The 27,617-nt window shown below is 44.8% G+C and overlaps 2 protein-coding genes and 1 long non-coding RNA gene across 7 annotated transcripts in view; 2 read left to right on the top strand and 1 right to left on the bottom strand.

Annotated features, from left to right (window-relative positions):
* The window catches only part of SGMS1 (sphingomyelin synthase 1), a 74,414-nt gene extending 55,463 nt beyond the window's left edge, over positions 1 to 18,951 (top strand). For all 5 annotated transcript variants that reach the window (XM_085230200.1, XM_010714145.3, XM_019618027.3 and 2 more), the window contains 5 exons: positions 5,072 to 5,914; positions 13,449 to 13,566; positions 15,389 to 15,542; positions 16,660 to 16,826; positions 18,547 to 18,951. In XM_085230200.1, coding sequence (XP_085086326.1) covers positions 5,292 to 5,914; positions 13,449 to 13,566; positions 15,389 to 15,542; positions 16,660 to 16,826; positions 18,547 to 18,726 — 1,242 coding nt within the window. In that variant the 5' untranslated portion in view covers positions 5,072 to 5,291 and the 3' untranslated portion in view covers positions 18,727 to 18,951. The remainder of the gene's footprint in view (positions 1 to 5,071; positions 5,915 to 13,448; positions 13,567 to 15,388; positions 15,543 to 16,659; positions 16,827 to 18,546) is intronic.
* The window catches only part of LOC146543835 (uncharacterized), a 14,170-nt gene continuing 764 nt past the window's right edge, over positions 14,212 to 27,617 (bottom strand). The window contains exons 2-3 of the long non-coding RNA XR_014884908.1: positions 15,077 to 27,254; positions 14,212 to 14,440 (exon numbers count right to left, since the gene is read on the bottom strand). This is a non-coding gene — a long non-coding RNA (uncharacterized LOC146543835). The remainder of the gene's footprint in view (positions 14,441 to 15,076; positions 27,255 to 27,617) is intronic.
* LOC100540641 (putative neutral ceramidase C) overlaps positions 25,283 to 27,617 on the top strand; it is an 18,380-nt gene continuing 16,045 nt past the window's right edge. The window contains exons 1-2 of the mRNA XM_010714143.4: positions 25,283 to 25,422; positions 26,749 to 26,882. Of these exons, the coding sequence (XP_010712445.1) occupies positions 26,753 to 26,882 (130 nt within the window). The 5' untranslated portion in view covers positions 25,283 to 25,422; positions 26,749 to 26,752. The remainder of the gene's footprint in view (positions 25,423 to 26,748; positions 26,883 to 27,617) is intronic.

The following is a 27,617-nucleotide window of genomic DNA, read 5'->3' as shown; positions in this document are numbered from 1 at the left end:
TTGTGCAGAATTAAAAGCATATGTGTGGGGGGATTAGAAGAATGGTTTCCAATTGCAGCCATTCAGAAAAAGCTAATATCTATCCCATTTCTGCAGCAGGTGTTGCAGTACTTAAGAACTTGAATGTCTGGGCTGTGGCATGCAGTACAAGATGACATATGCACTTGGGCCATCCTTGCAGTAGGTGGAAAGCTCCTAGCTGTTCCTATAGGTGCTGGCTGCTCTTCTGGTCTTGTGTTTCGTGATGAGACTTCTGGGGCTGAAATAATTCTTCAAACCTTAAAGCAAAGCCAGCAGCTACCCTCCCCACCCCATCCTGTCCACCCTTGGATCACTAGAAGCAGGATTTCCGTAGTGTCAGAACAAAAGCCCTGCTTAGCAACTGGCCAGATAATGAGCTTGCTGGTCAGCTGAAGCCTTCTCCAAGCGTTTGCTGGTTTCCATAACTACTTCAGAGCTGCAGAAAGAAGGGCGAGGAATAAAGTTGAGCAGAGAGATTCAGGCCTACAAAGAAGCCAAGAGCGAGGCTTTCCTTCTCATCAGAGTTGGAGGAAAAAGTTGTCTCTGTGAATTAGTACAAGGTGTGTGTGTATAATATACATGTATGCCATACAGGTTATGTATTTGTGTACCAGATTTAAAGATACCCGCTAGCAGTGTTTCCTCTCTGAAACTTGTTTGTTGATTCAGGCTCAGTGCAATTACTTTCAGTTTGAAATCTTTGCTGCTGAACTCTGGCACTGAGTCAGAGCTGTTCTGTTGAGATCTCTGTCTGCGAGTGGATTTTGCTTTGCTCTTATAAACTAGGGTAGGCTTATTTCCTTCCTTGTAGAATGATTTAGGCAAAAACGGGCTGCTTGGGGATTTATGTAGCATGCAGGCAATTTTTTCTCTCTGAAACTGTGTGAGCAGCTATTGAGGATATGTGGGAGTTGCTTTACAGATCGATTGCAGCCTATCTTGTCTTAGTAGTAATTCTGCTTGCTTCAGCTTCACATCTGTGGGACAGCATTTTCTGTCTGGGGCTGACCTTGGAAACCTGTGAAACTTGTACGCTCACCCGTGCCTGTATTTTATATTTACAGATAGCTTCTATTTGCAAATAGTTGTCTTTACAGCACAAAGCCAATATCACTTAATGTTTTAAAATGCTAGCAGTTTCTTGCTTGCCGGCAGTGCAGTATTGTGCAAGGGGCAGTGTCTGGTTTAGAGGCAGCGATGTCCTGCAGAGAGGGAGATGGTTCAGTGCATTGCTTGAGAGCCCATGTTAGTGAGATTGGCGTGCAGAGGTGCTTTGTAGGTGCAGGACATCCAGTTGTGGAGATGTGGGAGCAGTGTTGTGAGCGATGACAAAATTCCTGTAGAGGAGGTGACTACTACTGTGACTCACATGCCTCTGTTACAAGCAGTTTGTTTTGTGCCGTAAAACTGCAGGACAGGAGCTTCCTCCAGACTATATTTAGTGTCTGTGTAACTTCTGCTTGCTGGTGAGTTTTAGGAATTGACTGGGGGGTTGCTTGCTAAAGCATTAAGACTTCAGTCGTTACAGCACTCGCTTTTCTCCTGCTCGTATGGCAGTGTATGCTAATTCTCAGGAGAGAAAGTCTTGTCATTTCATCTCTAAACTGTGCTTACCTATTTCTGGGCATTGCTTGTTTTAGTAGTGCTTTTGCTAATGGTTTATCATCTCAGCTTTTTGAGGGTGCTGACGAATAACACGCAGTTTGCAACTAAAATGTGCCTACTGCATGGGAAAGGATTTGGAAATCTCCTCGGCTGTGTGGAGCTGGTTGAGGTTTCTGAGGTGGCTGGTTATTTAGCTGATTTCTATAGTGACTGTTGCCTTGGCAGCAAAGGTCCTTGCTTAGAGAAAAAAAGCACTGTGCAAGCATGAGGAAGGCATTAGGGAACACTGGTCTAGATTTTACTTTCACAACAGTATCCCTTCCCTTCCGTAAATATTTCTGTTCCCTTTTCCCCACCTACTTCTACTTAGGCCTTTCCTCATTCAGGTGCCAAACGGACACCAAAGGGTCTTTTTCTGCTGTTTCTATCTTGTCAGTGTTAATGATGAGAAGCAATGCTTTTTGCTGCAAGTTTAGAAGTAATAAGGAGTGGTGTATTAAGTTGCAAGCCAGCTTTGGGAGGAAGATGGCACCTCTGTGGCCCACACAGCCATCCCGGTGCTGTACTTCTGGGGTTGTCCAGCACTTGCTCAGCAGTGAGCAGGTAGTCTTTGAAATGAAAACCCAAGTGTGGGTCCTTGGTTATCCTCCAAGCAGACCTGTGGGTGGAAAATTGCAGGCTCCTGCACCTTGGCCAGCAGGCTGAGAGTGGAGTTGTAGGCAGCGGATGGTGCTATTGCAGGCAGATCTTGGCCTTTAATCAAAGAGCTAGTTGCTCTCTAATTTGCTTGTTGTGCTCAACTGGATCCCAAAAATGATGCAAAAGAGATATTGTTCTGTGAGGTTTCCTAGTGCTTGTAGAACCTCCTGGTGTGATTTTTGGTATTCCAACCTCTCTGTGGTCAGATTGAAGTGGTAGAGGGAAGAGCTTCGCTTGCCATCACTCCCTGTTTGGAAATTGGAAGAGGATCTGCAAGTTCCTTTCATATTTGCAGCGAATACAGGGGAAAGGTTGTGTAAACACGAGAAGGTGGGAGCTGGGAGACTTGCCAAAGTTGCTTCATCTCTCAGTCTCGTGACGGGTGTTTTGAGTTACCAGTTTTTGTCCTGTGTTGTCATTGTGTGGTGCAATTGGTATCATTATGCTAATCAGATCGTATTTATAGTTCATTACCAGATACCGGCTCCGTAATGAAGCAGATCTGATGCAGATGGAGGGAGCATTTTTGTTGCCTGCCTGAGCTGCCAACCCAGTGCACAGAGCCCCAGTGCATATCAGTGGCTGACATCTTTGGCTTCTGTGGACAAGAGCAAGCCTTACTTAGGGCAGAGGGGGCACTGTGAGGCACCCAGACTGCTTCTGCAGACCTTACCTGGTCGAGCTTCTAGCAGTGCATGTTGGGGAAAAAAAAAAAAGGTATTTTCAGTGCGACAAGCTGGGAAAGAAACTTCTTGGTAAAGAAACTTGTTTTGCCTGTTTGCCCTCTGTTTCAGTCAAGCTATGAAATGGATGTTTGCATTAGAAATGTTAGATGTTATTCTTCATTTTAACTTTCAAGCTGAGTCCTTCAGCCTTCCTTCCGTGTGTATCAGTTACTATGCCTTTACAAAAGGTGCTCCAAGGGATTTATGTGCTGGTGGCATGGTGGCAGCAGGCTGGGATTTCATCCAGCAGGCGCTCAGCTCACGCTGCCAGAGCAGCAAAGACTGGACTTTGTGCACTTTAACTCCTCTTTGGTCCCAGTGCTGCCATTTGCTGTTCCTCTGCAGAAGGTGAGACCTGGATTTCTAACAGGGATGAAGGTGTGTGCCCATGTATACGTGAGGTAGGATTCCTCATTTTTTAAAACCAATACAGTCTCTTGGAAAAAATGCTTTTATACTCTAAAAGGGCAAAAATGCAGGACTTGAGACATCTGTTTTTCTGGAGGATATCTCTTAAAGGCATTACTGATGATGAGTTTAAAGAATAAAGCATATGCATGTTTCAGAATTGACTGTATTTTCTTTAAGCAATGTTGCAGGCTCCCACAGTTTTGCTGCCAGAAGCACACGTTTGCTACTTCTTGTAGAGCTGCCAGGCCCAGTCTCATAGGGTTACAGGAGCATATTGTGACTTTTGTGCTGGTATGAGAATAGCATTTACAGTTGGCAATAGTTTTTTGTTCTTTCACACTGCATGTAGAATTCATCTTAAAATTTACTAGCTTAGCCCAGGCAAGAGAAGGTGTACACATAGTGAGCAATGAGATGTAATGTTGGGATTGGCTGCAGTTTCTTGCACAGTGATAAATGCAGTTCTGTGTCTTGGGGATCCTGACTCCTTAAGCAAGCAGGAAGCTGCAGTGTGTTGTCAGGGGCTGGACAGAAAGACTGGTGTGTGAGGAAGATAATGGCTAAAGATGTTCTCTCCTTCTTTCCAACTTTCTGAGCGTTTGGGAAACTGGCATTTGCTCTCCAGCTTATAAAAGTGAAAAGCCTTAATACTACCCCACCTCATGGTGTGGGCCAAGCGCTCTGACGGCCCCACATCCGTGCTGAATTTGTAAAGCAAAGCTTGCAGAGGCAGCTGATGGAGCTCTTCGGTGGCACATCACCTGAGATGGAAATATTGTAGGCATCGAAATGGATGGTGGCATAGCGTGGATCACGTCCAGGCTTTGTGCTGTAGCCAGTATGGGGCCCAGGAGCTCAGGTGCCCTGTGGCAGTGCAGCACAGTGTGGTATCAGCACAGCATGGTGTAATATCAAGCCAAGTTGTCCTCTGGTGAGAGTCTGCTTGGGTTGTGTAATGTGGGTTAACATGCATAATTCAATCAGTCCTGTTTTTCCATGTTCGGAGCTCTGTAACTAAACACCGATTTGCTAAACACCACTTGAATAATGAAGCGATCTGTGTCTAAAAGCTTTTCTCAGTACATGTGATCCCACTGCCAAAAGGAAGAAAGAAAATAGAGTTGTATCCTTTCTTCCTGTGAATTTAAATAGTGAGGGTAGTTGCAAGGGAGAGCATTTATCGTTATCTCTGTTAGCTTCGTGTATTTTAGTGCATGCACGCGCTTGGCACACGCTCCAAGTTAGAGGTGGTGTACCTGGAGTGCTGTGAGCCCTTCATCCAAAGCTTTGTCTTTTGTCGAGCATCAGACCTTGGTGATTCTGCAGAGAAAGAGATTAAAAGCTATGTCTCACGTGTCTAGTTCAGAGCAAAAGAAGTCTTCAACTCAGCTACGAAGGATTTTTTTTTTTAATAAAAATTGTTAAGGCTCTGGAATAATTGGCATCCAGCTCAGAGAGGACGGGGCTTGTGCACAGAAGGCTGGACTCAAATCAATCTCTCTTTTCCAAGCCAGAATCTGGCTATTCTTTGGCAGTCCTTTTGTCTTTGAACCTGAATTGCAAACTTTCAGTAAATGTTAAGTTTCTGTTGTTTTTTTTTCCCTCCCCAGGAAGAAGAATGCCAACATGAATGTGAAGTGAACTGTTTGCTGCGCTCGCCACAGCACCTGGGTGCTCACATCAAATGGTTAGAGACTGGGACTTGTCTCTTGCCAAACTGCTTCCTCAGACAAGATGAAGCTAAGGAAGAGCCTTCTGATGTGCTGGAGCCACAGTGACTGCTGCCCACTTTAAAATCGATGTAAGACTGTGCCTCGGCTGCCTGGCAGGATGAAAGAAGTGGTGTCGTGGTCACCTGAGGAGGTGACTAATTGGCTAATGGAAAATGCCGTGCCAGAGTACTGTGAGCCATTGAAAAGCTTCACCGGGCAGGATTTGATCAACCTGACAGAGGAAGATTTCAAGAAGACGCCTCTCTCCCGAGTGTCATCCGACAGTGGCCAGCAGCTATTGCACATGATCGAGACTTTAAAAATGGCTCATCACATAGAGGCTCACAAAAATGGGCACGTCAACGGGCACATCTGTGTCAGCGTTAACAACACCGCACATGAAAATGGCTTTAGCAGTAAAACAAAGCTGAACGGGGTGCCAAATGGTTATAAGAAGGAGATGATAAAGATCCCCATGCCAGAGCCAGAGCGCTTGCAGTATCCCATGGAATGGGGCAAAACTTTCCTGGCTTTTATTTATGCACTTTTTTGTTTCATCTTTACCACAGTGACTATCTCAGTTGTTCACGAACGAGTGCCTCCCAAGGAGGTGCAGCCTCCCCTACCAGATGCATTTTTTGATCGTTTTGATCGGGTGCAATGGGCCTTTTCTATTTGTGAAATTAACGGCATGATCCTTGTAGGACTGTGGTTTGTTCAGTGGCTGCTGTTAAAATACAAGTAAGTAAAACCTTTTGGAAACTTGGTGTTCTAGGGCATACTTGTGATGGATTTGGAGGTTGGGTACAGTCCAAATAAAGTGATGTTGTGGTCTTTCTGGTTTTGGTATCCCAGACTGAAATAGATGCCACACCATGAGTTCTGCAGTTTGTGTAGGCTGCTTGTACAAAAGCAGGGAGTTCAGTCTACTGCTACATAAGAAACTATGATCTTAATTGCCTGCAGAGTTAACGTTAACCCTTTTAACGTGTGAAAAGCCTCGAGTTGAGTGTAACTATGTTCTTAACTCATTTGACTGTCCTATCTGTATAAGAGTGAAAGCGTAAGTCGTCATCTGTGAACTGATTTGGGAATTCTCACTGTAGTTTACTTGATGTTAAGATCCTACCTTAAGATCACAGTGTTTTTTATGGAATCCATAGAGTTGGAAGGGACCTTTAAAGGTCATCTAGCCCAACTCCCCTGCAGCAAACAGGAACATGCACAGCTAGATCACGTTACAGAGGGCCTGATCCTACTTTACCTTGGAAGTCTCCAAGGATAAGACATCAACCACAGCGCTAGGTAACCTGTTCCAGTGCCTCACCATCCTTACTGCAAAAGACTTTCTCCTTATATCCAGCCTAAATCTACCCTCTTTAAGCTTGAAACCATTTCTCTCTGTTCCGTCACCACAGACTCTATTAAAGAGTCTGTCCCTTCTTTGCTGTAGCTCCTCTTTAGATACTGAAAGGCCTCTATCAGGTCACTACGGACTCTTCTCCAGCACAGCCCTAGCTCTCTCAGCCTGTCCTGACTGGGGAGGTGTTCCATTCTGTGGATCATTTTTGTGGCCCTTGTCTGATTACACTCCAACAGCTTCACGTCTCTCCTGCACTGAGGACTCCACATCTGGATGCAGTGCTCCAGGTGAGGCCTCCAAGCACAGAGCAGAGGGGCAGGATCACCTCCCTTGCCCTGCTTATCACGCTTCTTTGGATGCAGCCCAGGGTATGGTTGGCTTTTTGGGCTGTGAGGGCACATTGCTGGCTCATGTCCAGCTTCTCATCCACTATTACCCTCAGGTCTTTTTTGGCAGAGCTACTCTCAATCCTCTCATCCCCCAGCTTGTGTTTGGTAGTGAGAGTTGCCTTGATCCAGGTGCAAGATCTTGCATTTGGATTTGTTGAACCTTGTGAGGTTCACCTGGGCCCACTGCTCAGCCTGTCTAGATCCCTCTGGCTGGCATCCCATCCCTCTGGTGTGTCACTGCACCCCCCAGCTTGGTGTCATTGGCAAACTGGCTGAGGGTGCACTCAGCCCCACTGTCAGTGTAATTGGTGAAGATATTAAAGAGTATTGGTCCCAGCACTGGCCCTTGTGGTACACCACTTGTCACTGATCTCCATCCAGATGTTGAGCCATTGACGACCACTCTTTGCAGCCAGTCCTTCATCCATTGAACAATTTACCCATAAAATCCATATTTTTCCAATTTGGAGAGAAGGATGTTGTGGGTTACTGTGTCAAAGGCCTTACTGAAGTCCAGATAGATGACACCAGTGGTTCTTCCCTCGGACACCAGTGGTTCTTCCCTCGGACACCAGTGGTTCTTCCCTCGGACACCAGTGGTTCTTCCCTCGGACACCAGTGGTTCTTCCCTCGGACACCAGTGGTTCTTCCCTTGTAAACTGACACAGTGACACAATCATAAAAAACCGCTAGGTTGGCCAGGCAGGATTTGCCCTTGATGAAGCCATTCTGGTTCTCCTGTATCAGCTCCCTGCTTCATTGTGCTTTAGCATAGCTTTCAGGATGATCTGCATCATGATCTTTCCCAGCACAGAGATGGGACTGAAGGATGGTAGTTCCCCAAGTCATCTTTTTACCCTTCTTGAAAATAGGCATGTTGTTGCCTTTTTTCCTGTCAGCAGGGACTTCACCTGGTTCCCACGACTTATCAAATATCATTGAGTGTGGCTTGGCAACTACATCAGCTAATTCCCTCAGGACTCTCGGATGCATCTCATCGGGACTCATAGACTGTGGATGTTCAGGTTCCTCAGCTGGTCACAGACCTGATCTTCACTTACAGTGGAAGGGACGTTGCTTTCCCAATGTCATCCTACCAAACTAAACATATGAGATCTGTGTGGCGAGCAGTTGTTAGAGAAGACAGGCAAAAAAAGTTGTGAAGTACTTCAGCTTTCTTCTTGTCTGTTGTTAGCAGCCTGTCTGTGTGACTCTCGAGGAGGAGTACACCCCCCTGGACTATCCTTTTCTGGTTGAGGTACCTGTAGAAGCCTTTTGTATTCTTCTTGGCATCCCTAGCCAAGTTCAGTTCAAGCTGGGCCTTGGCTTTCCTGGCCCCATCCCTACACATCCCAGCAGCTTCCTTATGCTCCTCCCATGATAACTGTCTCTGCTACCACTGCCTGTGCATTTTCTTCTTGCTCTTCATTTTTGCCAGCAAGCTCCTTGCCTTCCTTTCCTGACTTGCTTCACCTGGGGATAGAGAGCACTTGTGCACTGAGAAAAGCTTCCTTAAAGATCTGCCAGCTCTGCTCCATGCCTTTGCCCATGGGACAGTTTCCGAGGGTGTTTTGTTGACTAACTCTCTGACGAGCTGCAAGTTAACTTTCATAAAATTTAGCATCCTGATTTTACTCTTTACCTGTCTCATATCTCTCAGGACCATGAACTCCACCTTAGCACAGTCACTACAGCCCAGGCAGCCTCCAATCCTGATGCCATCAATCAGGTCATTTGGATTGATGAGCAGCTAGTCCAGTATTGCATCCCCCCCTGGTGGGGCCACGCATTACTTGACTCAGAAGGTTATCCTCGGTGCATTTCAGGAGCCTCCAGGATTGCCTGCAGCTTGTCGTGCTGCTTTTCCAGCAGATGTCCGAGTGGTTGAAGTTCCCCAGCAGGACGAGCGCTTGCTGGAGGTAGCAGGCCTCATCAGCAGGCTGCAGGCTCTAAACAGCAGGCAGTGCTGTGATCCGAAACAGTGCTGCATTAAAACTTCTAAAGGACATTTTCTGCTTGACATTAGGTAGTACAGGTAATATCAGGAACAGAGTATGTTGAAAGCTTATCATAAAATATGCAGAAGTGCAGATACACGGTGAATTTGCAAGGCTGTCTGGATACTTGCTCATACCTGCTCAGAATTGCAACAGTGAATTTGCTTGCCAGTGTAATTCACCTACCTCTTGTCCTCTAATGGCGACTGCGCAAGTGGATGTTTAATTGAGTTTCTTTAAAATGCCATAAATCCATACCTTGGACTGTGTTGGAGTGTTCGAAGTCAGATGGCTCTAAGCAGTATCAAGTGACATGTTGCCTTTCCTTCCTAAAACCAGGCAAGAGCATGCCCTAGAGCTGTCTCACCCAAAGGGGTTTTCCTCCTCTAACACAAGGTCTCTTTATGTTGTTCCTATATTAAAAAAAACAACAACAAAAAACAACAAAACCAACAAACAACAGCTGGAAGGCATCTAGTCTGTGCAGCACCATGTTAAATACAAGATCTTTTGGTTTGCAGGACTTTGTAATGACCTTAAAGTTTTCAGTTTCAATTCTTTAAAACAGTAAAACCTAAGGTGGCAGCTCACTCACCCTTATAATGGCGAAAACTATTAAAACTTAAATGTATTCAGGTTGTTCACCAGTTTGCTAAGGTAGAGGCAGCTTGAGAGAACTGCCGTGCTGGGGCAGGATACCTTTACGTAACAGAGCTGTAGATTTCCACAGCTATCTGACAAATGTTTAAGCAATCCACAAGATTCTATCAGTTTCTCATCCTGGGGATTTATCCCAGACATCCCAGCTTTTGCTGTGTCTTTTCACTAATTAACTGTGGACAAGTACCTCCTATTGAAAAAAAAACCTCACACCTTATTTTGTGAAATACAAAGGTCATTAATGAATATTGGAAAAATTGCTGCTGTTTATTCATCTTTATTGTTGCTTTATAAAAGTTAATGGGTTTTCTCTGCTGAAATTTTAAGACCATTGTGCATTTCCACAGAGTTCCTTAAGGGAAAGTTTCTAGAATGTTTAATGTAGTCCATTCTTATTGTACAATGCTTAGAAACTGTGAAATTGCTTTTTTGTGTGTGTGGTCATGTATGTACAGGAAGAAGAATCTAACCTGACATGGTCTCTTGCTGTATAAGCTTCTGTATCAGGCTCCCATGGTGGTAGCTGCAATACTGAGCTCTTCTTGCTGCTGTGGTCCTGTGATGAAAAGGGGAACCATAAACGTGGTGTCCCAGAGCAGAAATGTCGTTCAAAACCAAGGGAGGCACCCAGAGAAGACCATGGGGAATTGTTGGGCAGTACAGGGGTTCAAGCACACTGTGATGGATTAAGAACAGCAGAGTCTGTGAGGCGTTTGGAGATTTCAAAGCATTGAGAGATGGGTTGAAGTAATAGCAAAGTATTTTGGCATCCTTGATAAACGATAAAGAGTTTTCCTTCTTTTTGCTTGATGTGTCAAGCTTTGGCTGACGATGGCCATGATGTCACAGAGTCACAGGGCTTTTCATTTTCAGTATCAGTCCTGGAACAGCTATTCTGTGCCAGTCAGTATGAGTACTGGACGCGTAACATGTTAGAGACCTTTCTTCTTGTGTGTATAGAAGCAGAGCTGTCAAGATCTGAGCAGCCTGGGCCGTCAGCAAGGAGCAGAAAGGAACAGGGTCTGGTGACATGGCTCGTTCTCATGGCTTTGGTTGGTGAACCACCAAGTGCTATGAAAGAACTGAATCACTTGGTGGAGAGCGTTATCACCTCTCTTTGAAACTTAATTGAAGAATAAAAGGAGGAAAATAAGCCAGATGGACTTTTCTCACTTCCTTGAGCACCAGCAGTGTCAGAGATAGCCATTGTCGCAGATGGGAAGGTGAGCTGTGAAGCCTGGTGATTGCTGGGCAGGAAACCCATTTCTTCTCCTACTTGGTTGACAAGGCTATCAGCCGTGGATGTCTCTGAGGGAAAGTTTGGGATCACTGAGCCAGAAGAACGAGGTTGTCATTGTCAAGCAGGGTAACTTATTGCTTCTCTCACCATATCTGTTATTTACCGATATCCTGATTTCATCCTATGTTTTTCTCCCAAGAGATGAAGGCTGATAGAGATGTGTCATTCACGATACCGATCTCTTCCTCGTTTTGTCCAGGCGTTGCACGATGAAGGTGAATAGGACCTATGTGTCTTTTGATGTGCTACAAAACCAGACGTGAAGTGGAATTGGATGCTGGTTGTATCCATCCAGCTAACCATGGTGCAGACTATCCATCGATTCCTGCTAGTTCTTTCTTATCTGAAAAATAATGTTAAAGTCAGGTAGATACTGGAGTGTTCTGCCTGCTCAGTGGGCTTGCTCAGCAGCGAGGCCTTTGGTGCTGGGCAGTAGGTATATTACAGGGAGATAAGCGCCTTCTTTCTTTGCACATCCTCACAGAATCCTGCCCCTGGTATTTTTGGCAAGGGGATTAGGTTGGTTTCACCAGAGAGCAGGAGTGGGGAGGATGCATGGGGCTTGGCTGGTCACCCTGAGTGTTTTTCTGTAGAGTGTGAGGAGCCCACGCAAGCAGCCCATATGTGATTAGTTAGTGTACTTGCTACCCCTGTTAGGTAAGGTCTGGATAACTGTAATCATCTTTGCCAGTAATAAGCTTACAGCGTACTTGTTAGCTGGCTCTCACACACATAGGCCAAACCTTGCTGAAAGGGGAAAATATGAGGCCTTTTGGATTATTTTTTTTTCTTTAATGCTACATAGCAGAGCACTTTGATGCAGACTTTCCTAAGCTAAAGAACACTAAATCTACTTTAAACTAAGTAAATTCATGGGTAACGTTAACAAAAACATTCATTGCTCAGTAAAACACTGCTGCTCCTTTGGTCTTTCAAATGTGCTGCTGCTTTTAATCCCCAACCCTACTCTTTGTCTTTATACAAGAGTATAAAGAGAAGCAAGCTCGAGTGTGGTTATAAAAGCCAGGCACGTGTGAGGATGGATCGCCTTTCCAAGAGAGAATTTCCTCATAGGAGCCACAGAGGAAAACCGCTGCCCTGGTGGCGTGGTGCCTTCAGCACAAGGACTTTCCCCTCTTTGGTGAATCTGATTCTACGACTCAGTCCATACAGCTACACTAATACAGTGTGCTTCTTAGCTCCCTGCTGCATCCTTGGCTGCGCTGGGAGGGGGAAAAATCCTGAAGTACAGTGCTTCAAATAGCTGAGAGCACTCAATGAGCACTCAAGTGCAAAATGCAGTTGCACTGGAGTATTTGAAGCTTTTTGATAAATTAAGACTCTCACGTTCTTATTGATCTGGCACTGCAAAGTTGAACTCCTCTGAGAGCAGAGCAGTCAGTTTAATAACTCTGCCAAAAGCCATTAAAAGGAAAATATGACCAATGTTGAGCTATGAAACAACTTCAACTTCATAGAAAAATTATTATTGCATCTTTTAAAGTGAAAGCTTCAGAATAGGAATGAATGAATGTGAGGACTTGCACCTTGTATTGCAACTTTTGTATTCCCCAAATAACCTTAAGTCTAGATAGCAATGGTTTAGAATCAACCAAAACCCAAAGTGTCTGTAGCCAGCAGGATACAGCAGTGGTTAAAATCTTGAGCTGCTCTAGCTGGGTCTGGCCTCTGTTATATAAAGCTATTGGTGATTTTTGTTTCATGAAAGGCTGTGCAAACTGATGGATGTGCTGGAAGCTTTTTTCTTGTGGCGGCGTTGCCCGGTATGTAGCAGTAAAACTCAGTAGGCCTGGTTTGGGGCTGGCTGTTGCTTCTGAGTCAGACTTACGGCTCTCTGCTCTCATTGTGTTTACGAAACTTCCCTATGTTACCCCAAAATTGAGCAATTTATTGGCAGACCTCAATGAATGAATCTTGTTGGAACTGTGACTGCTTGCCTGGAGAGTGCCCTCCTATGAAAACACTCCGTTCTGCAGCTGATGCAGCTCTCAATTGGTATTTGGAGGTTCTATTGCTGATGTGAGCTGCTTTCTCCCTTCATGCTGCTCAAGAAATAAATGTTCTCATTCATTTGAGTCATACAAGCAATTCCTTCTACAGCGTTCCTTTCTAATTACTAAGCGGTGTGTGTCAGCAGAAATTAACTTAGTCCTTTTTATCTTTTAATGAAAATACTGTAAGTTTATCCCCCTCCTTGAATAGAAAATTAGTGACCATTCTAAGCCAATGGAAGGGTGTGGGCATGAAATCCCTTGGAATGTTTTCAGCACTAAATCTGCTCAGGCATTTGCATTCTAATCCTTAAATTTCCTGTAATCAACTTCCCGGGTAATGTTGGTTGAGCCGTTTGTGTATTTCTGACCTGCAAAGCGCGGGAATATTTGTAAAGGAAGTCAGTATTCCTAGGTGGAAGCTGACAGAGATGAACGAAGTCCTGAGTTTCAAAAGCATCAAGAAGACCAAAGTTACTAGCTTGTGTAGCTTGTGTTTTGTTTACCTTTCCTTATTGTATTTTCTTCTTTTTTTTTTTTCCTCTGTCTTCTAGGTCTATAATTAGCAGAAGATTTTTCTGTATAGTTGGCACACTATACCTGTATCGGTGTATTACAATGTATGTAACTACACTCCCAGTACCTGGCATGCATTTCAAGTGTTCTCCAAAGGTAAACTTTTCACTGACTTTCTGTACTTTAATGATTCCCCTTGTCCCACTGTTGACAGAACTGTGAACAATGGTTTTGCAGTGATTGTTAGTAATTTGAAAACAGTTTGGTGCAGGGAAGTTGGGGGTGGGTCAACAGCTTCCTTCTGCACATCTACAAAGTTTCTGTAGCAGTTGTAATTGATTCATACGTTCAGCATTTTTCCTCTTCGCTAAAGCAGTTCAGGGTTGCAACCTGTTGTTGAACTCATTTATGATTTCTAGTTGAAAACGATCCAAGGAGACTTTTTAAAGTCAGTTTCACATGAAATTCTTTGCTACTATTAGTCCCTGGATATATTGCAGTTGTGTTAGTGCAAGGGCTTGACCCTCCCTGAGCTATCTCTGGCTCTGTTTATTGTGCCATGTGGGCTTACAAAAGCCATGGTGAAGCCAAGTTACTGAGGTGTTGGTGTTCAGTCCACCTCTGTCACATCAGCATAGGAAACAAGCTTCATGTGTTACATACACGTGATCTCGCTTCATAGCATTCATCTCCTTGCCTCTGCTGTTTGTGCTTTAACTTAAGTAGGAGAAAGGACAGAAACGTAATTTCTGTGAAACGTCTGTGGCATGCAGAGTTCAACAGGGTTGTGTGCACAGCCATGAGGCAGATGACAGGCAGTAAAGCCATAAATCAAACCCGTGATTCAACTCGAGGCACGTGCTTTCACTGTTTTTATGAGGTTTGCCGAGACATACAAACCTGTGGTGCAAACAGAGCCAAAACACTTGGGTTCCTTGGGGAGGTAAAGCCAACAAACGTGCTTTATTGTCTGTTTGGCAGCGCAGAGCTTTGCCGAGTCACATGTGGCTTCTTGAGGGACCTCAGTCTTCTGTAAAGAGAAGTAGAGGGTGTAGAGTCAACAATGTATTTGATCAGTCAGCCATTATGAAATAAAAAAAAAAAAAAACAAACACAAGATATTTATGGGCTAGCCTGAGTAAATCTGTCATCTCCAGAAATTTACAGCAAGTAGGGCTCATTATTCAAGTAAAGACAAGCCTACATTGTGTTCTTTCATTGCTCTGCTTAAAAGATTAGCTGAGCTTTCTTGAAAGCTTTAGATACCCTGATGGGAAAAAATATCATCTCATTACCTTACTCTTAACAGTCACGGGGTGGGCTTTGGGAACATTTTAATGTTTTATAAAAAATTGCTAGCAGGAAATATTTGATTGCTACAAAGACTCTGCATAGATCTGTCCAAAAAGTACAATTTCCACTTGTTAAAGCAAGAAGGAAATTTAAAGCAAAGGAACAAGTTTCCTGTGATGGCTAACCAGGGCATTCTATGTTCCCTTCTGATCATTAAATGGATTGTAAAACTTAGTGAAATGAGGTAAGGATCCAGCAGATGTGTAGTTGAGGGTGCTGATCCATTTGGCCTCCTCCAAACTCAGGTGGTTCCTGTGTCCCGTTGGGTCCTGGTGGTGCTCAGTACCTCCAAGTTGTGCTTTCCCCACATTACCTTTTAGACTTTCTTTAATGGCTGGATTGATGTTAGGGCTGTGAGCAGCAAATGCAAGCTCTCGGGACAGTGCCAGCAGCCTGTTGGGCGACAAATCCAAGAGAAGGACTTGAATCGCTTTGGCTTTCCAAAGGCAAATGGAAGATTTTCAGGAATGCCTTCTGAACCAACAGTATGAGTTGGAGGTCATGCAGAGCAGATCGTTCAGATGTGGAGGACCATCCCTATTGGTAGTGTGGATGTTGTGAACTGGAGCTCCTGCAGAGGGGCAGTGATATGATATCATTAATTTGCGGTTTGCTCTTCCACCAGCTTTTTGGAGACTGGGAATCTCACCTGCGAAGGATAATGAAGCTGATAGCTGGCGGAGGATTGTCCATCACAGGATCCCACAACATGTGCGGCGACTATCTGTACAGCGGGCACACCGTCATATTAACTCTCACATACTTATTTATCAAAGAGTGTAAGTATGTTCATCAGGAATCTCCTGCTGTATAAATTCCCAGCTCATCAAAGAATCATCGATGTGCTGGTTGGTAAATACCACTTCAGTGGAAGTGCATCCATTCCCATTAAATAAAGGTAATACAACTTCAAGGGCATAGATTTTACTGAAAAAGAAAACTTTGGAGACAAAATACGACACCTTCCCATGTACGTGTCTGAAGTATGTATTTTAATTCCAGTGTTTTGACTAGAATATAGTTTATACCTTCGTTGAACCGTGCCCTATGGATGGTATTTTAACTGCATCTCCTTGTCTAGAGAGATGGATGCCAGGGTCACTCATTTTGCCTTTTATGAAAAGCAAGAGGAATGGCTTGCCAGCTATGTAGAATTAATGTTGAAGTACACAACAGTTAATTTTACAGACCAGGATATGTTAGATTTTTATGTATCTGGCATGTTTCTCTAAGGTTTCGTAACCTTTCTGTTTTTCAAGTGTCTGATTACCTCTAAGTACAATAGAAAGCTGCACCCTGACAGAATGGTGGTGCTTTTGTCATCTCAGCATTCCTGCTCTTTAATCTTAACTCTTCTACTCACCCAGGATTACAGTCTGCATCCTCTTCTAATTACAGCAATAGTCTTGAGTGCTGATAATGTTTTGAAATCATGGAATCATTTCAGTTGGAAAAAACCCTTAAAGGTTATTTAGTTCAATCTCTCTGCAGTGAACAGAGACGCCTACAGCTCAGATCCCATCCAATCTGACCCTTCATGTCCCCAGGGACAGGGCAACCGCTGCCTCTTCAGGCAACCTGTGCCAGTGCCTCATCACCCTTAATGTAAAAAACTTCTTCCATATATCCAATCTAAATCTCCCCTCTGTTAGTTTGAAACCCTTTCTCCTTGTCCTATTGCACAGATTCTGCTAAAGAATCTGTCCCTTCTTTCTTACACCTCCCCTTTAGATACTGACATGCTGCTCTCAGGTCCTCCTGGAGCCTTCCCTCATCCAGACTGAACTGCCCCAGCTCTCTCAGCCTGTCCTGGTAGGAGAGGTGTTCCATCCCTTGGGTCATTTTGGTGGCCTTCCTCTGCATGCTCCCTAACAGCCTGCTTATGCTTCTTTGCAGATTCCCCACGGCGACTCTGGTGGTATCACTGGCTTTGCTGGATACTCAGCATGGCTGGGATGTTCTGCATCCTCCTTGCTCATGACCACTACACTGTGGACGTGGTGGTGGCTTACTACATCACTACAAGACTTTTCTGGTGGTATCACACAATGGCCAACCAGCAAGTAAGTTTCTCCCAGTCTTTGGATCCTTATAACTCCGTTTGCTATATTGTGGCAGGGGATGAATATCCACACGTTGCCCTGAGCCTTTCTGCAGGAGCCTGTCCTTCTGGAGCATCTTGCTCTCCTCTTTCATGCTGGGCTTACAGGAGAAGAGGCATTGTTGTTTGGTTTCATCTTGTGTCTCAACTGCAAAAAATATTTGAAGGCTCAAGTTTTGAAATCTCTCTGAATTTGGGCCAACTGGCAGTTTTTGTTGTGTTCTAACATAGCTTGTAGAGGTAACGCTTTTTTGCACACGGTGAGTTAAGAGAAGTTGTCCTAGACTTCTCTTAGGCTTGTAACAATTAATCAGTGTCCAGATATTTTCTGTGCAACATGGAGAAGGTATTTTACGTAACTGTTGCATTCAGTTCCAGTTAATTACAATTAATTGACAAAGACCCAGTATGATAGTAGGAAATGAGTTAATACTACAGTGGCGCTGATTTTCAGTTCATACCAAGGTCTGTATAGCTACTGTGTCGTATGCTATTCTTCCTTTTTGTGCTACTTGCAGCAGCACCCTCAACCTTGCTGCATATTTCTGCTTCCAAATGCATGATGCAGATCACGCAGTTTCATGTTCATTCAGTTTGGGAGCCACTGTGTTCATTTAAAGTCTGTGCCTGAACTTCCTGTTGTCACACAGCACTCGGTTGGCTTCCACGCCTTAGATTTCCCAAAGTCTATCAAAATACAGTGCTGAGTGGCCATGTTTCCAGCTGGGAAGCTACTGAAGCTTTGAGTTCTGATGAGAACATGCTTCAGAAGAGCTCTTTGCCTTACTGTATGGACATGTATCTCTTTTGCAGCGTGCTGAGGCTCAGAGGAGATGGCTCAGCGCTGTTAACCTCATCTGCTAAGGTGCTGGGAAATACTGATTGCTGGATCCTTTCCTGAGCATCTGTTTGAGTCCTATTGTCTATTCCTGGTGCTGCTCTCTGTGCTGTGGCTTGTTTCTGACCTTAAAAAGCTCCTCCCAGAAAGTGGATTTTTTAATGCGAGTTTATGGGATGGGAAGAAAGCATGGTGTGCAGGCTCTGTGCTTGCACTTCTCAGTGGACTGATGCCTGGCTTCCCTGCTGTGGCACAGTGAATGTGCAGCAAGGTGCTCGCTTGACTCCCTCAGCACCTGCCCACTCCTTTTATTTCAGCTGTGGCTTGCTCATAGCCGAGAGGAGTAAAAAGGGTGGTGGCTGTGGTGTGAGTGCACAGCAAGGCCTGGGCAGGTTTTTTACCTCTTCTGGATGGGCTGAGGCATGCACGCAGCTGGGCTCAAAAATAATTCTGGAGCCACAGAGAGTTGCAAAGGTAGTTTTGGAAGCAGACACACTTAGGGATGCTTTTTCGTTCCCGGTAGAAAGGTGAGATTGACCTTTTTTGACATGCAGTTTTTCTGCTTGGGGCTGTTGTTGAGCAGCTGAGGGCTTGGAAATGTTGGCAAGTGTCACTGAGGTGCAGCAGGTCCTTTGTGCAGGGAGGCTGTGGAAAAGCAGCTTGGCTGTTTGGCAGATCTTTATTTGTACAGATTTGTTCAGCAGATAGCTCAAGATGCCGAGAGGTTTTTGGAAACAGCTGTAAGCAGACACCACCGCTGATACGTGGGAGTAATTGTCAAACAGTGAAGCCATGCAAGAAGTGTACTCTCTTATAAGTCTGTTTTCTGATTGTCTTTCTGCAGGTGCTAAAAGAAGCTTCCCCAGCCAACCTCCTTGCAAGGGTCTGGTGGTACAAGCCTTTCCAGTACTTTGAAAAGAATGTCCAAGGGATCGTACCTCGCTCCTACCACTGGCCCTTCCCCTGGCCGGTGCTGCACCGGGGCAGGCAGGTGAAATACAGTCGGCTGGTGAATGACACATAGCAGCATGTTGGTGGACAGAGGGGGAGAGGGCCTGTCCCAAGTGCTAAGAACTCCATGCAAAAAGATGCCATAAAAAAAAAACAACAAACCAACCCCAACCCTCCCTAACCCTTTCTTTTAGCAGCTCCCTTGACTTAAACTATTCAGTTACCTGGTAAGCACTGTGATCTTTTTTTTTCTCTCCAAAGGATCTGCGTTGGACAACAATAAAGAGAATTTAACTTATCACGCACTGTTATACATTTCTTGTTAATAGATTTGGGATTTACATTACCCATCACCACGTTCCTTTGTATATGATGCAACAGCATAAATGAAAGCTTTTATACCATAAGTTCTGGTCTTTCCAGTCACGTCTGGGAATAATGCGTATTATTTTCTTGGGAAAACATACTTTTCATATCTCTTGCCCCAAAGATTGGGCTGTAAGCCATTTTCTAGCTAATGACTCTATGAAGGTTTCTGAATACCTGCCTCGGGTAAATCGAGAAATCTTTCTACCTGTTGCACCGCGATACAAACGAGATGACAGACACAGGAAGGTTTGGTAATCTTGATTTTGTAGAATCTGCAGTGACTGTGTCAAAAAGTGCAAAAAAGAAAAAAAAAAAAAAAAGTTGTAAAGTGATTTTTCTAAGTATTTCCTAACTTTATTTTTCAAAATGTGTATGAAAATTAAATTTAAAAAGATTTTTACATGTCAGAGAATAGAGAGTTAAAATTTAAAGAAAATGGTTCTTGGGAGAGAGAGAGATTTGTCTATGTTTCTAGTGCCTTTCTTGTCTTGATTGTATGGTCAGTAGGCAGTCTTAAATGTTTTTATTTAAAATAAAGTATTCCATGAAAGCAGAATTATATATACTGTATAATTACTAATTTTTGCATTTATAGCTAAATTAAACTGGAAATTTGCTTATAATGTTGAAATTGCCATGGGTAGGGATAAACCAAATAAGAAGGGTCAGATCTTGTTCACACATTGTGAGCAGATCATACTAAAAGAAATCACTTTATTGTCTACTTGGTAGCTGTGTTTTAATAAGAAAACAGCCATGAATTCCTGTTTTTTAAGAATTTTACAAATGATCACTGAGTGAACTACAAATGGTTTCTCCATCCCATATTGAGCTGTTGTTGGAAAAACAACAAAGATAATCTATTTCTTTAAAATATTTGTGCAGAAACTGCATGTAACTATAAGTTTCACTCCTACCATACATACTGTATGTCTGGGGAAGTATTCTATCCTAAACTTGCCAATGTGCAGAACAAAATAGTTTTTTTTAAAGAATGAAGAAGAGAAAAATATATGAATATATATATATATATATATACATTCTGTATTTTACGTGAAGCAGAGTTATCTTCTGTAGGGTTTTTGTGTATTCACAAGGTGATATTTGTATTGTAAAACAACAATGGTGAAGGAAAATAAAAAGGCTTTTGAAAAATGTAGTTTCCTTTATGTTTTTAGTATTAATCTTAAATTTTAAGCTAGGTTTAACCTTCCCGACCTTGCCTTTGATTTTTTTTCATGTAATTGCACTGTAGGCCATCAAATTGTATGGAAACTGCATTGCTGTTGAATTGCTGTTCACCTTTGGCAAACGAGTGCCTTATCTGAAATAAATACTATGCAATACATTCTGACCATGTGGGAGCTGGGAGCGGATCTGAGAAGCCCTCCTTGGAACCATCCCCAGGGCTTGAAAAATCTACCCCAAAAGTGCTGTTGCGGAGCGCGTGGCAGGGCAGGCAGCCCCAGGAGCTGCCCAAATTTCCCACCGTTGTGAGCACTTGATGGTGACAGAATCACTTTCTGTTTCTTCTGTTTTAGGTTAGGGTTTTTGCTGGTGGTGGTGACGGTAGTGTTTTATCTTTACTTCTCCGCCCTCTTTCTCAACCTCCTTGAGGAATCATTCCTGTGTTACTTCTGCTGCTTTGCCTCGCCGTTGCCTGGGATGCTGAGCAAGATGGGCCCGTTCCTTAGCAGCTCTCCCTGGAAGGGAGAGGATTTCTTCCTACTCCACGTTTCTTGGCAAAAGCCCTTTGCAGCAGTATTTGCAGAGCCGTCTGCAAGTTTTAGGGATTAGCTCTGCATGCTTTGCCTTGAGTTCACAGTAATTGTCTTTGCAAGTGTGCGGTTGAAAGCTGATTTTAAAACAGCAAATCCATCCCAAGGCGATTGCTTGAGAGAATTCACGCTCCCAGATGTAAAAGAATAAGTAGATTTTTCAAGACCTGGCATCACGCACATCAAAACCATTGACATAAGTAATGTATGGATATATGCACATGACATTAAATGGAATCTGCTGAATTCTGCATTGTAGTGTCTGACTTACTGCATGGGTCTTGCTGAACGTGGTTTCGTTTTGTTTGTTCGCGGCAGAGCTGTGCTTTGGTAAATCATGCTGTGCTGGCCTGAGAAATAATGGGGCAGGCAGGGAGGTCGAGCCCAGCAATGCCACGCTGAGTTCTGCATTTCCCCCAGGATACTCAGGTGTGGAATGTGTACCCACTTTTTCTGCATTTGCTTCCTGTGATGGGCATCTGTAAGGGCACTTAAAAATAATGAGAAGTAAGGTTTTGAGGCGCAGCTGTTTTTCTGGGGTAAAACATAGCATGTCCAGGGCAGGCCGGAATTTGAAGGAGACATCTCCAGAAGTACAAGTTGGAGGAAAAAAAAAAAAAAGGGCTCTGAACTGAGAAGGACCATGCAGTTTGTTGGCGTTCAGGAGAGGAAGCTGAGGTCTTTCCCTGGGAGTGGATGTAGATGAGTCCCCATGTTGCTGCACACCAATGTGGCTTTGTTTTTGTTTCTTTCAGATGGGGAAGGCTTCAGGACTCTTAAAGTGCAAGGAGAGGAGGTTCTTGAGCACAAGCCAAGCAACAAAAGCTTTGCTTTTTGGTACTCTCTGCAAAGAGCACAGAGGCGATGAAGCCTTTGCGTGGTGTCTCCTGCTGTTGCCACGTGTAACCCAGCAGGAGCACACTGCAGAAAATGGACTCTTGCAGCAGCCCAGTGTTTTGGCTGCACCTTTGTTTTTCTCCAAACCATAGCTCATCTGTGCTCTGAGTGTCTGCTGGTGAGCACAGGGCTGAAATCACGATGTTCTGCAGCAGGAAGTGCTTTTTGCTGCCACTTTGTGAAATTTGCTTGCAGAGGGTTTCCAGTAGCATCCCCAGCCCTGCTGATTGCCATCATTGGCAAGCTGCTGGAGCGTAGGCATGGATGCATGTAGAGCAGCCCATCTTAGTCACTTTCTTCTCAACTATTGTCCAGAAGATGTCAGCTGGCGTTAGCTTGGGAAGGTCCTCCCCAGTTCTGTTTTGTCATTTTCCCATCTCTGGGCCCAGTGAGCAGGAAGAGATTCCCACAAAGAGTTTCCTGCTCTCGTACTGGAGCTCTTTAGCATCCAAATGTGACCAGACACCAAGTTGGTGAAGGCCTCCAGGGGGTGGGGGTCAGCCTGGGGCAGCGTGGGCTGAAGCCTAAATTTGCTGCATGGTTTCTTCTGACGTCTCCTAAGCACAGAAAGCACTGCTGGCTGGCGTGAGGGTCCCAGCCTCCACTTCCACCAACCTCCACCAGTCCTGCAGTTGCAGGGGTGCATCTCCATCCCCATCATTGCAACACGATTCTGGAGCCCAAGGGTCTCTCCCTTGCAGCTCTTTGTGACGCTTTGGGTTACTTCTGCGGACCTTTGAGGTGCTGTTTCAAAGCTTTGTGTACGTTACCACCATTGCCCATCTGACACAGTCAGATGGGCAATGAGCAGCAGTTGGTTTAAGTTAATTTTGGCTCATCTCAGCTTCTTGCATGTGGGTCCAGCAGCCAGGGCTGTAAATCTGGGCACGGACAGATCTGTTTGCCTGCCCATGTAGTCAAGGTGGTCGAGCCTCTGCTATCACTTATTTTTTCATTTCCACCCAGTTTTATAGGCTTCAAGGAAAACAGAATGGGAAGAAGCTCAGACGCAGTCACTGAGATGGCATCTGATCCTACATATCACCATTTCCACGGTTTCCCCCACGGCCCAGCCCTTCATCTGATGGTGTTACCTGCTCCTGTCGGGGTGCTTTGGCTGGTAAATGAGGAGGGGAGATCTGCGTGGTGCTGCCTGATTCACCCTGCCTGTCTCTGCCAGAGCCCCAAAGCTTTGCTGATAGCTTTGCTCAGAAACCTTATCTCCTGTCATCAGGATCCATACAAAAGGGACTTTGGACATTCTGTATTAAATAAGCAGCATTATGTAAAAGGCTTCAGAACTGCATTCCCTTCTCGCAGCCAGGATCCCAGGCTTTGGTGGACATCTTGAGTCTGGACAAACAGCAAACCCCTACTGAGAGCTGATCCTTGTTCCGGACCCCTGCTGTAGACACCAGCTGTGCAAAACACAGCACAAACAGGTTTGAAAAGAAGTTTCCATTCTCTGAATGCCAAGGTCTGTGATGTGTCACTGCCTCGGGGTACCTGCTGTGGCTTCCCCGACCCCCAAGTAATGCGGTGTTGGTGCTGCTGGTTTCAGTGTCTGCAGAAATCCAGCCAGGTGTCAGAGTGGCACAACGCATTCCAGCCTAAGGAAGAGAAGCCTGAGCAACGCCGTGCATTTTTTTGAGGAAAGGAAATGTCAGTCTATTCATCCCTGTCCCCCCCCTCTTACAGTCCCCTGTGGAGGCAAGCAGAAACTCATGGAATTGTGCAGCAGGTCTGACCTGTCCCCTGCTATGTGCATGCAGCACCAATGAGTCGGTCTCTTCTGGGCTCGTTCTGCTGCCTTTCTGTTGTTTAAATTCATCAAAATTAGGGCAAGCTCTGAGACAGCCTTTTGAGGAAGCTCAGAACCCCAAGCCTCATCCAGCAGACAGAGAGACACCAGCCAGCAGTATTTTGCAAGAACAAATCAGTGGACTTTCACCCCAAATGTGAGGCCAGAACTTTCCGTACAAATTGAGGTTTTAATTGCAATGCAAATGAGCGTGCCTCTTGGCTCTCTTGTGAGTCTCTTGGCCGAAACTCGGCTGGCTGTGCAAAAACAAGGCGGCCAGGTTGCTGTCCTGATGATGATGTTGAACAGAAAAGCAGATATCCTATAGGGGTTTCTTTCCTCTGCCCAGCACTTGCAACATAACCTCACAGAGAGATTTTTAATTTGAATTTTTAACAGATGGAGCATTTTCTGCCCGTTTGGCTTGGGAATGTTGTGGTAAATTCTTGGTGGGAGTAAATGGCTTCCTGGCTGGCCTCAGACACTGCACACCCATGGGTTACCAAAATGAGTTGTTGCAAGGAGGGGTTTGGATGAATGTCTACCACATGCCAATGAGCTGAGCCAGAATGAGAATTGAGAGAGAAGGAAAGCAAAGGGGAAGAATAGACAAATAAGCACTATTTAGTTTCCTGAGCGCCGACACTGGAAGATAAGGATGGAAGGATTCAGGTTCAGGTGGTTCATGAAGAAGATCGTGGCTCCTGTGAATTTGTAAGAGAAGAACTGGAAGTCTCTGTTACAGGCTAAAACAGCCTAAAGAAACTGTGGTTTCCTCATCCCTGGATGTGCTCAAGGCCAGGCTGGATGGGGGCCTGGGGAGCCTCATGCAGTGAGGATGCCCACCACAGGGGATTGAAACTGGGTGGGCTTTAAGGTCCCTTCCAACCCAAGCAATTCTATGGTTCTATAAGATAAACACACCATCGCTATACCAATTCTTGAAAACTCAGTCTCACTATGAATAGCCAATACATCACCTTTGGAAAGAGTTCATGTTCTGCCAGTGCCCCGCCTGTTCCCATGGCATCCTGCCTTGCAGGCTGTTTTCCACCAACAGCAGGGCCAGCACGTTCCATTGGTATCACAGCAAGGAGATAACGTATCAAGAAATCTTACTTCTCCCCACCAGCCAGCCTGAAATTTGCTGAGACTGAGCAAAATACTGGAGGGAACCTTGAAGCCATGACTCAGGTTGCTCACTGAGATATTAACCCTTTGGATTAGGAGTATGATAGAAACAGGATAAAAGTGGAAAACTGCATCTCCTTTGATGTTTGGAAGCTGAGTGGGATGGAAAAAGTATGTGGTCCCATCCTTAAATTCCCCAATTAGTTGTTGGGCGTTTAACCCCACTGCAAGCAAGGGCGAGTGGCTGCTGTCTCAGGGATGTGACAGCTCCCACCACGTTTGGGAAGAACAGACACAGCTCTTTGGATAAAGCAGGCCTTAGAAGAGCATGTTCCTGTATTTGAGCTCGTCCAGTGAAGTCTGTCAATCATTGGGAGCAATCTTCCACAGGGACTGGGGCTCACAGCAGGATCCTGCAGGGGGCTCAGGCAGTGATGAAGCAAACTTGGGAAGCTTGCTCCCAAGTTCCTGGTGCACCATAGGTGATCTATGCAATCCTAAAAAGGTTGCTTTGAAGAGACAGGCACTGTTCATGACTTAAATGCATGGAAAAACTCTGCCTGCTTTTGCAGTAAAAGTTATTGATCTGTTTCCCCTTATCTTGCATGGAGCCTGACTCACAAGGCTATAACAGCAATAATTTTCAAGCTGGACTTTTCATCAGGTTTCAAGCAGGAAGATGTTCCTCCAAGCCCTGGGACACGTGAGAGACCACAGGTACAGGGGCAGAATTGAGTGTACCAAAGCCTCACAGCACCCAGAACACCAAAACCCTTGGAGGCTGTGCTGCAAGGTGAGTTTGCATGAGGTGTTGTTGAGATTCTGTGGTAGTATTTTTCACTTTTTACTATTACTCCAGCTATTTAATCACTTGGAAAAATGAATGTAATTGCCTATTGTGTGGATGTGTTTTGGGATGGCACTGCGATATCAATTACCCGGACAAGTTGTGGTGTTTGATAGGATGCCAGCTCCTAGTTTCTGTAATAAAATGCAAAGCCAAGAAAGGGGAAGGAAGGGAGCCCATAATGCTAGTTTTCTTACCATGAAAAGATTTGTTAGGTGAAATTCAGCAGTGATCACAGCTGCTTTATCTCATTGTGGCAAAAGAAACTTATAGAGAGATCATCTATAGCAGGTTTGGGTGACTGGCTGGTGGTGACATTTCTCACTGCCATGCTTCTGAGACCATAAATTTCCTCTCCAATTGTGTGTCCATCCTCCATGCTGAGACACAGCCATAGGGGCAAAACACTGTCACTCAGGCTGGTGGTTCCCACATTGCATGGGGCCATCTCCAGGAAATTTGGGGCCACCACCAAGAATGGAGATCCCCAAAGACCCTCAGAAATCTGCCCCTTTGGGCAGGTATATGCATCAATCAAGGGCAGAAGCATATAAAGGAACAGGATTTGTGGCCATTTTGTGTACAGATGCACCTAAGTATGTATGAAAATGCCCAAAATTATCTTAAAGGCTTATTTCTGCCTTGCACAGATGCTTCCAAGAAGGGCAAAAGACACATCCTAGATTAAAGTGCGACCTCCCACCCAGCAAGTCTGAAGATCTTGATGAAAATTCAGATGTCAGGGCAGGACAAACAAGATTTTTAACATAGGAGGAAATACTGCATTTTCTCATTGCCTTATTTTCAACATTTCTTCTTGTTAGTCTTTAAAATGAGATGGAGAAACAATGCTCAAAATGGGAGAAGCAAGGAGCTCTGCATAGCAGGAGAAAGGCTGGCATCTCTACAATAGAGTCCTATCTAGGAGTGCTGTCACAAGTACTACTTTTTATATCCTGGAGAGAAATGCATTTGCACGTGCCATGGAGATGTTTGCCTTGCCTCAAGTTTCCTAAATTAACCATTGTCGTGATGAAAATATTGTGCTCTCTGAGCACAAGCTGCAAAAATGCAGTGAGGCTTCGGGCATTTCCTTTGGCTGCTTGGCGAGTATACAGCCTGGCAAAATATCTGGGGTTTATTTGAAAGACTTGTTTAAGAGAGCATGCCAAGCATCCCTGTTCAGCGAGGGAATGTGCAGCACACAAACCATCACTGGCTCACTGCAGGTGTCCTGTCTGCCATCTCACTGGCTCCTCTCTGCTCACACAGGGCCATGTGCAGACGGAGGAACAGACACCCCTACTCCAGCCTGGAGATTGTCCTCATCACTCTCCTGGTGCTGATGACAGCGGTGACTGTGGCACTCCTCGTCCTCCACTTTGTCACTGGGGAGAGCAGCAATGGCAAGTTGAGCTCTTTTGGTTCAGCTCAAGAGGGTTTGCTGGGAAGGAGGGAGGATGCAGAAGGGAGTGGAGATGCACACTTGTCAGATTTCTTTTTAAAGCAGAAACCAGTGATATCCACACCAGAATGAAACAGCGACATGGTGGTGTCTCGTTTCCAAATCATTCGCAGACTCGAGCCTTTACAAATGCACCCCTTATTTGCACTGGTCAATGATTTCTGCTTGAATCTGAATACCAGCCCCAGTTCTCCCCAGTTCTGCAGTGGTGTGACATTTCATGTGCATGACACGTCCTGTGGCCATTTATTCAGATCCCATCAGTCCATTCCTCCATGAAGCAGTTTGCTTTTTTGGAAAGCTTAAAACAGCACTAAAAAAAAAAACAGTCAAGCGATGAAGCACTTTACTGAAACCCAGAGAAGGAGAAATCTAAGGAGCAAGTCTGCACTCCTGGGCCATTTCCAGTTGCACAGAGCATGTTGTCTCTGAGCTGTGTGCCTGGACCTGCAATTTAAATTGATGGGATGCACCACAGTGTTTGCAATACCATTACCAACCATTTTATGCCTCCACGCCCACCACCAGGCATGGGGCACTGGGTGGCAGGACCTGCTCAAAGAAACACTTAGATCACTTCTCATATACCCCATTCTTATCCTCTGAAGAGATAAAATATTGGTAGGGGAGGTTTTAATGGTTTAATGGGAATCCTCTTCCTTTATGCTGCCTTAAG

The sequence above is a fragment of the Meleagris gallopavo genome, chromosome 8, assembly GCF_905368555.1.
Source record: "Meleagris gallopavo chromosome 8, MGAL_WU_HG_1.1, whole genome shotgun sequence".
Lineage (NCBI taxonomy): Eukaryota > Metazoa > Chordata > Aves > Galliformes > Phasianidae > Meleagris > Meleagris gallopavo.
This window is presented reverse-complemented; position numbering and strand designations above follow the sequence as displayed.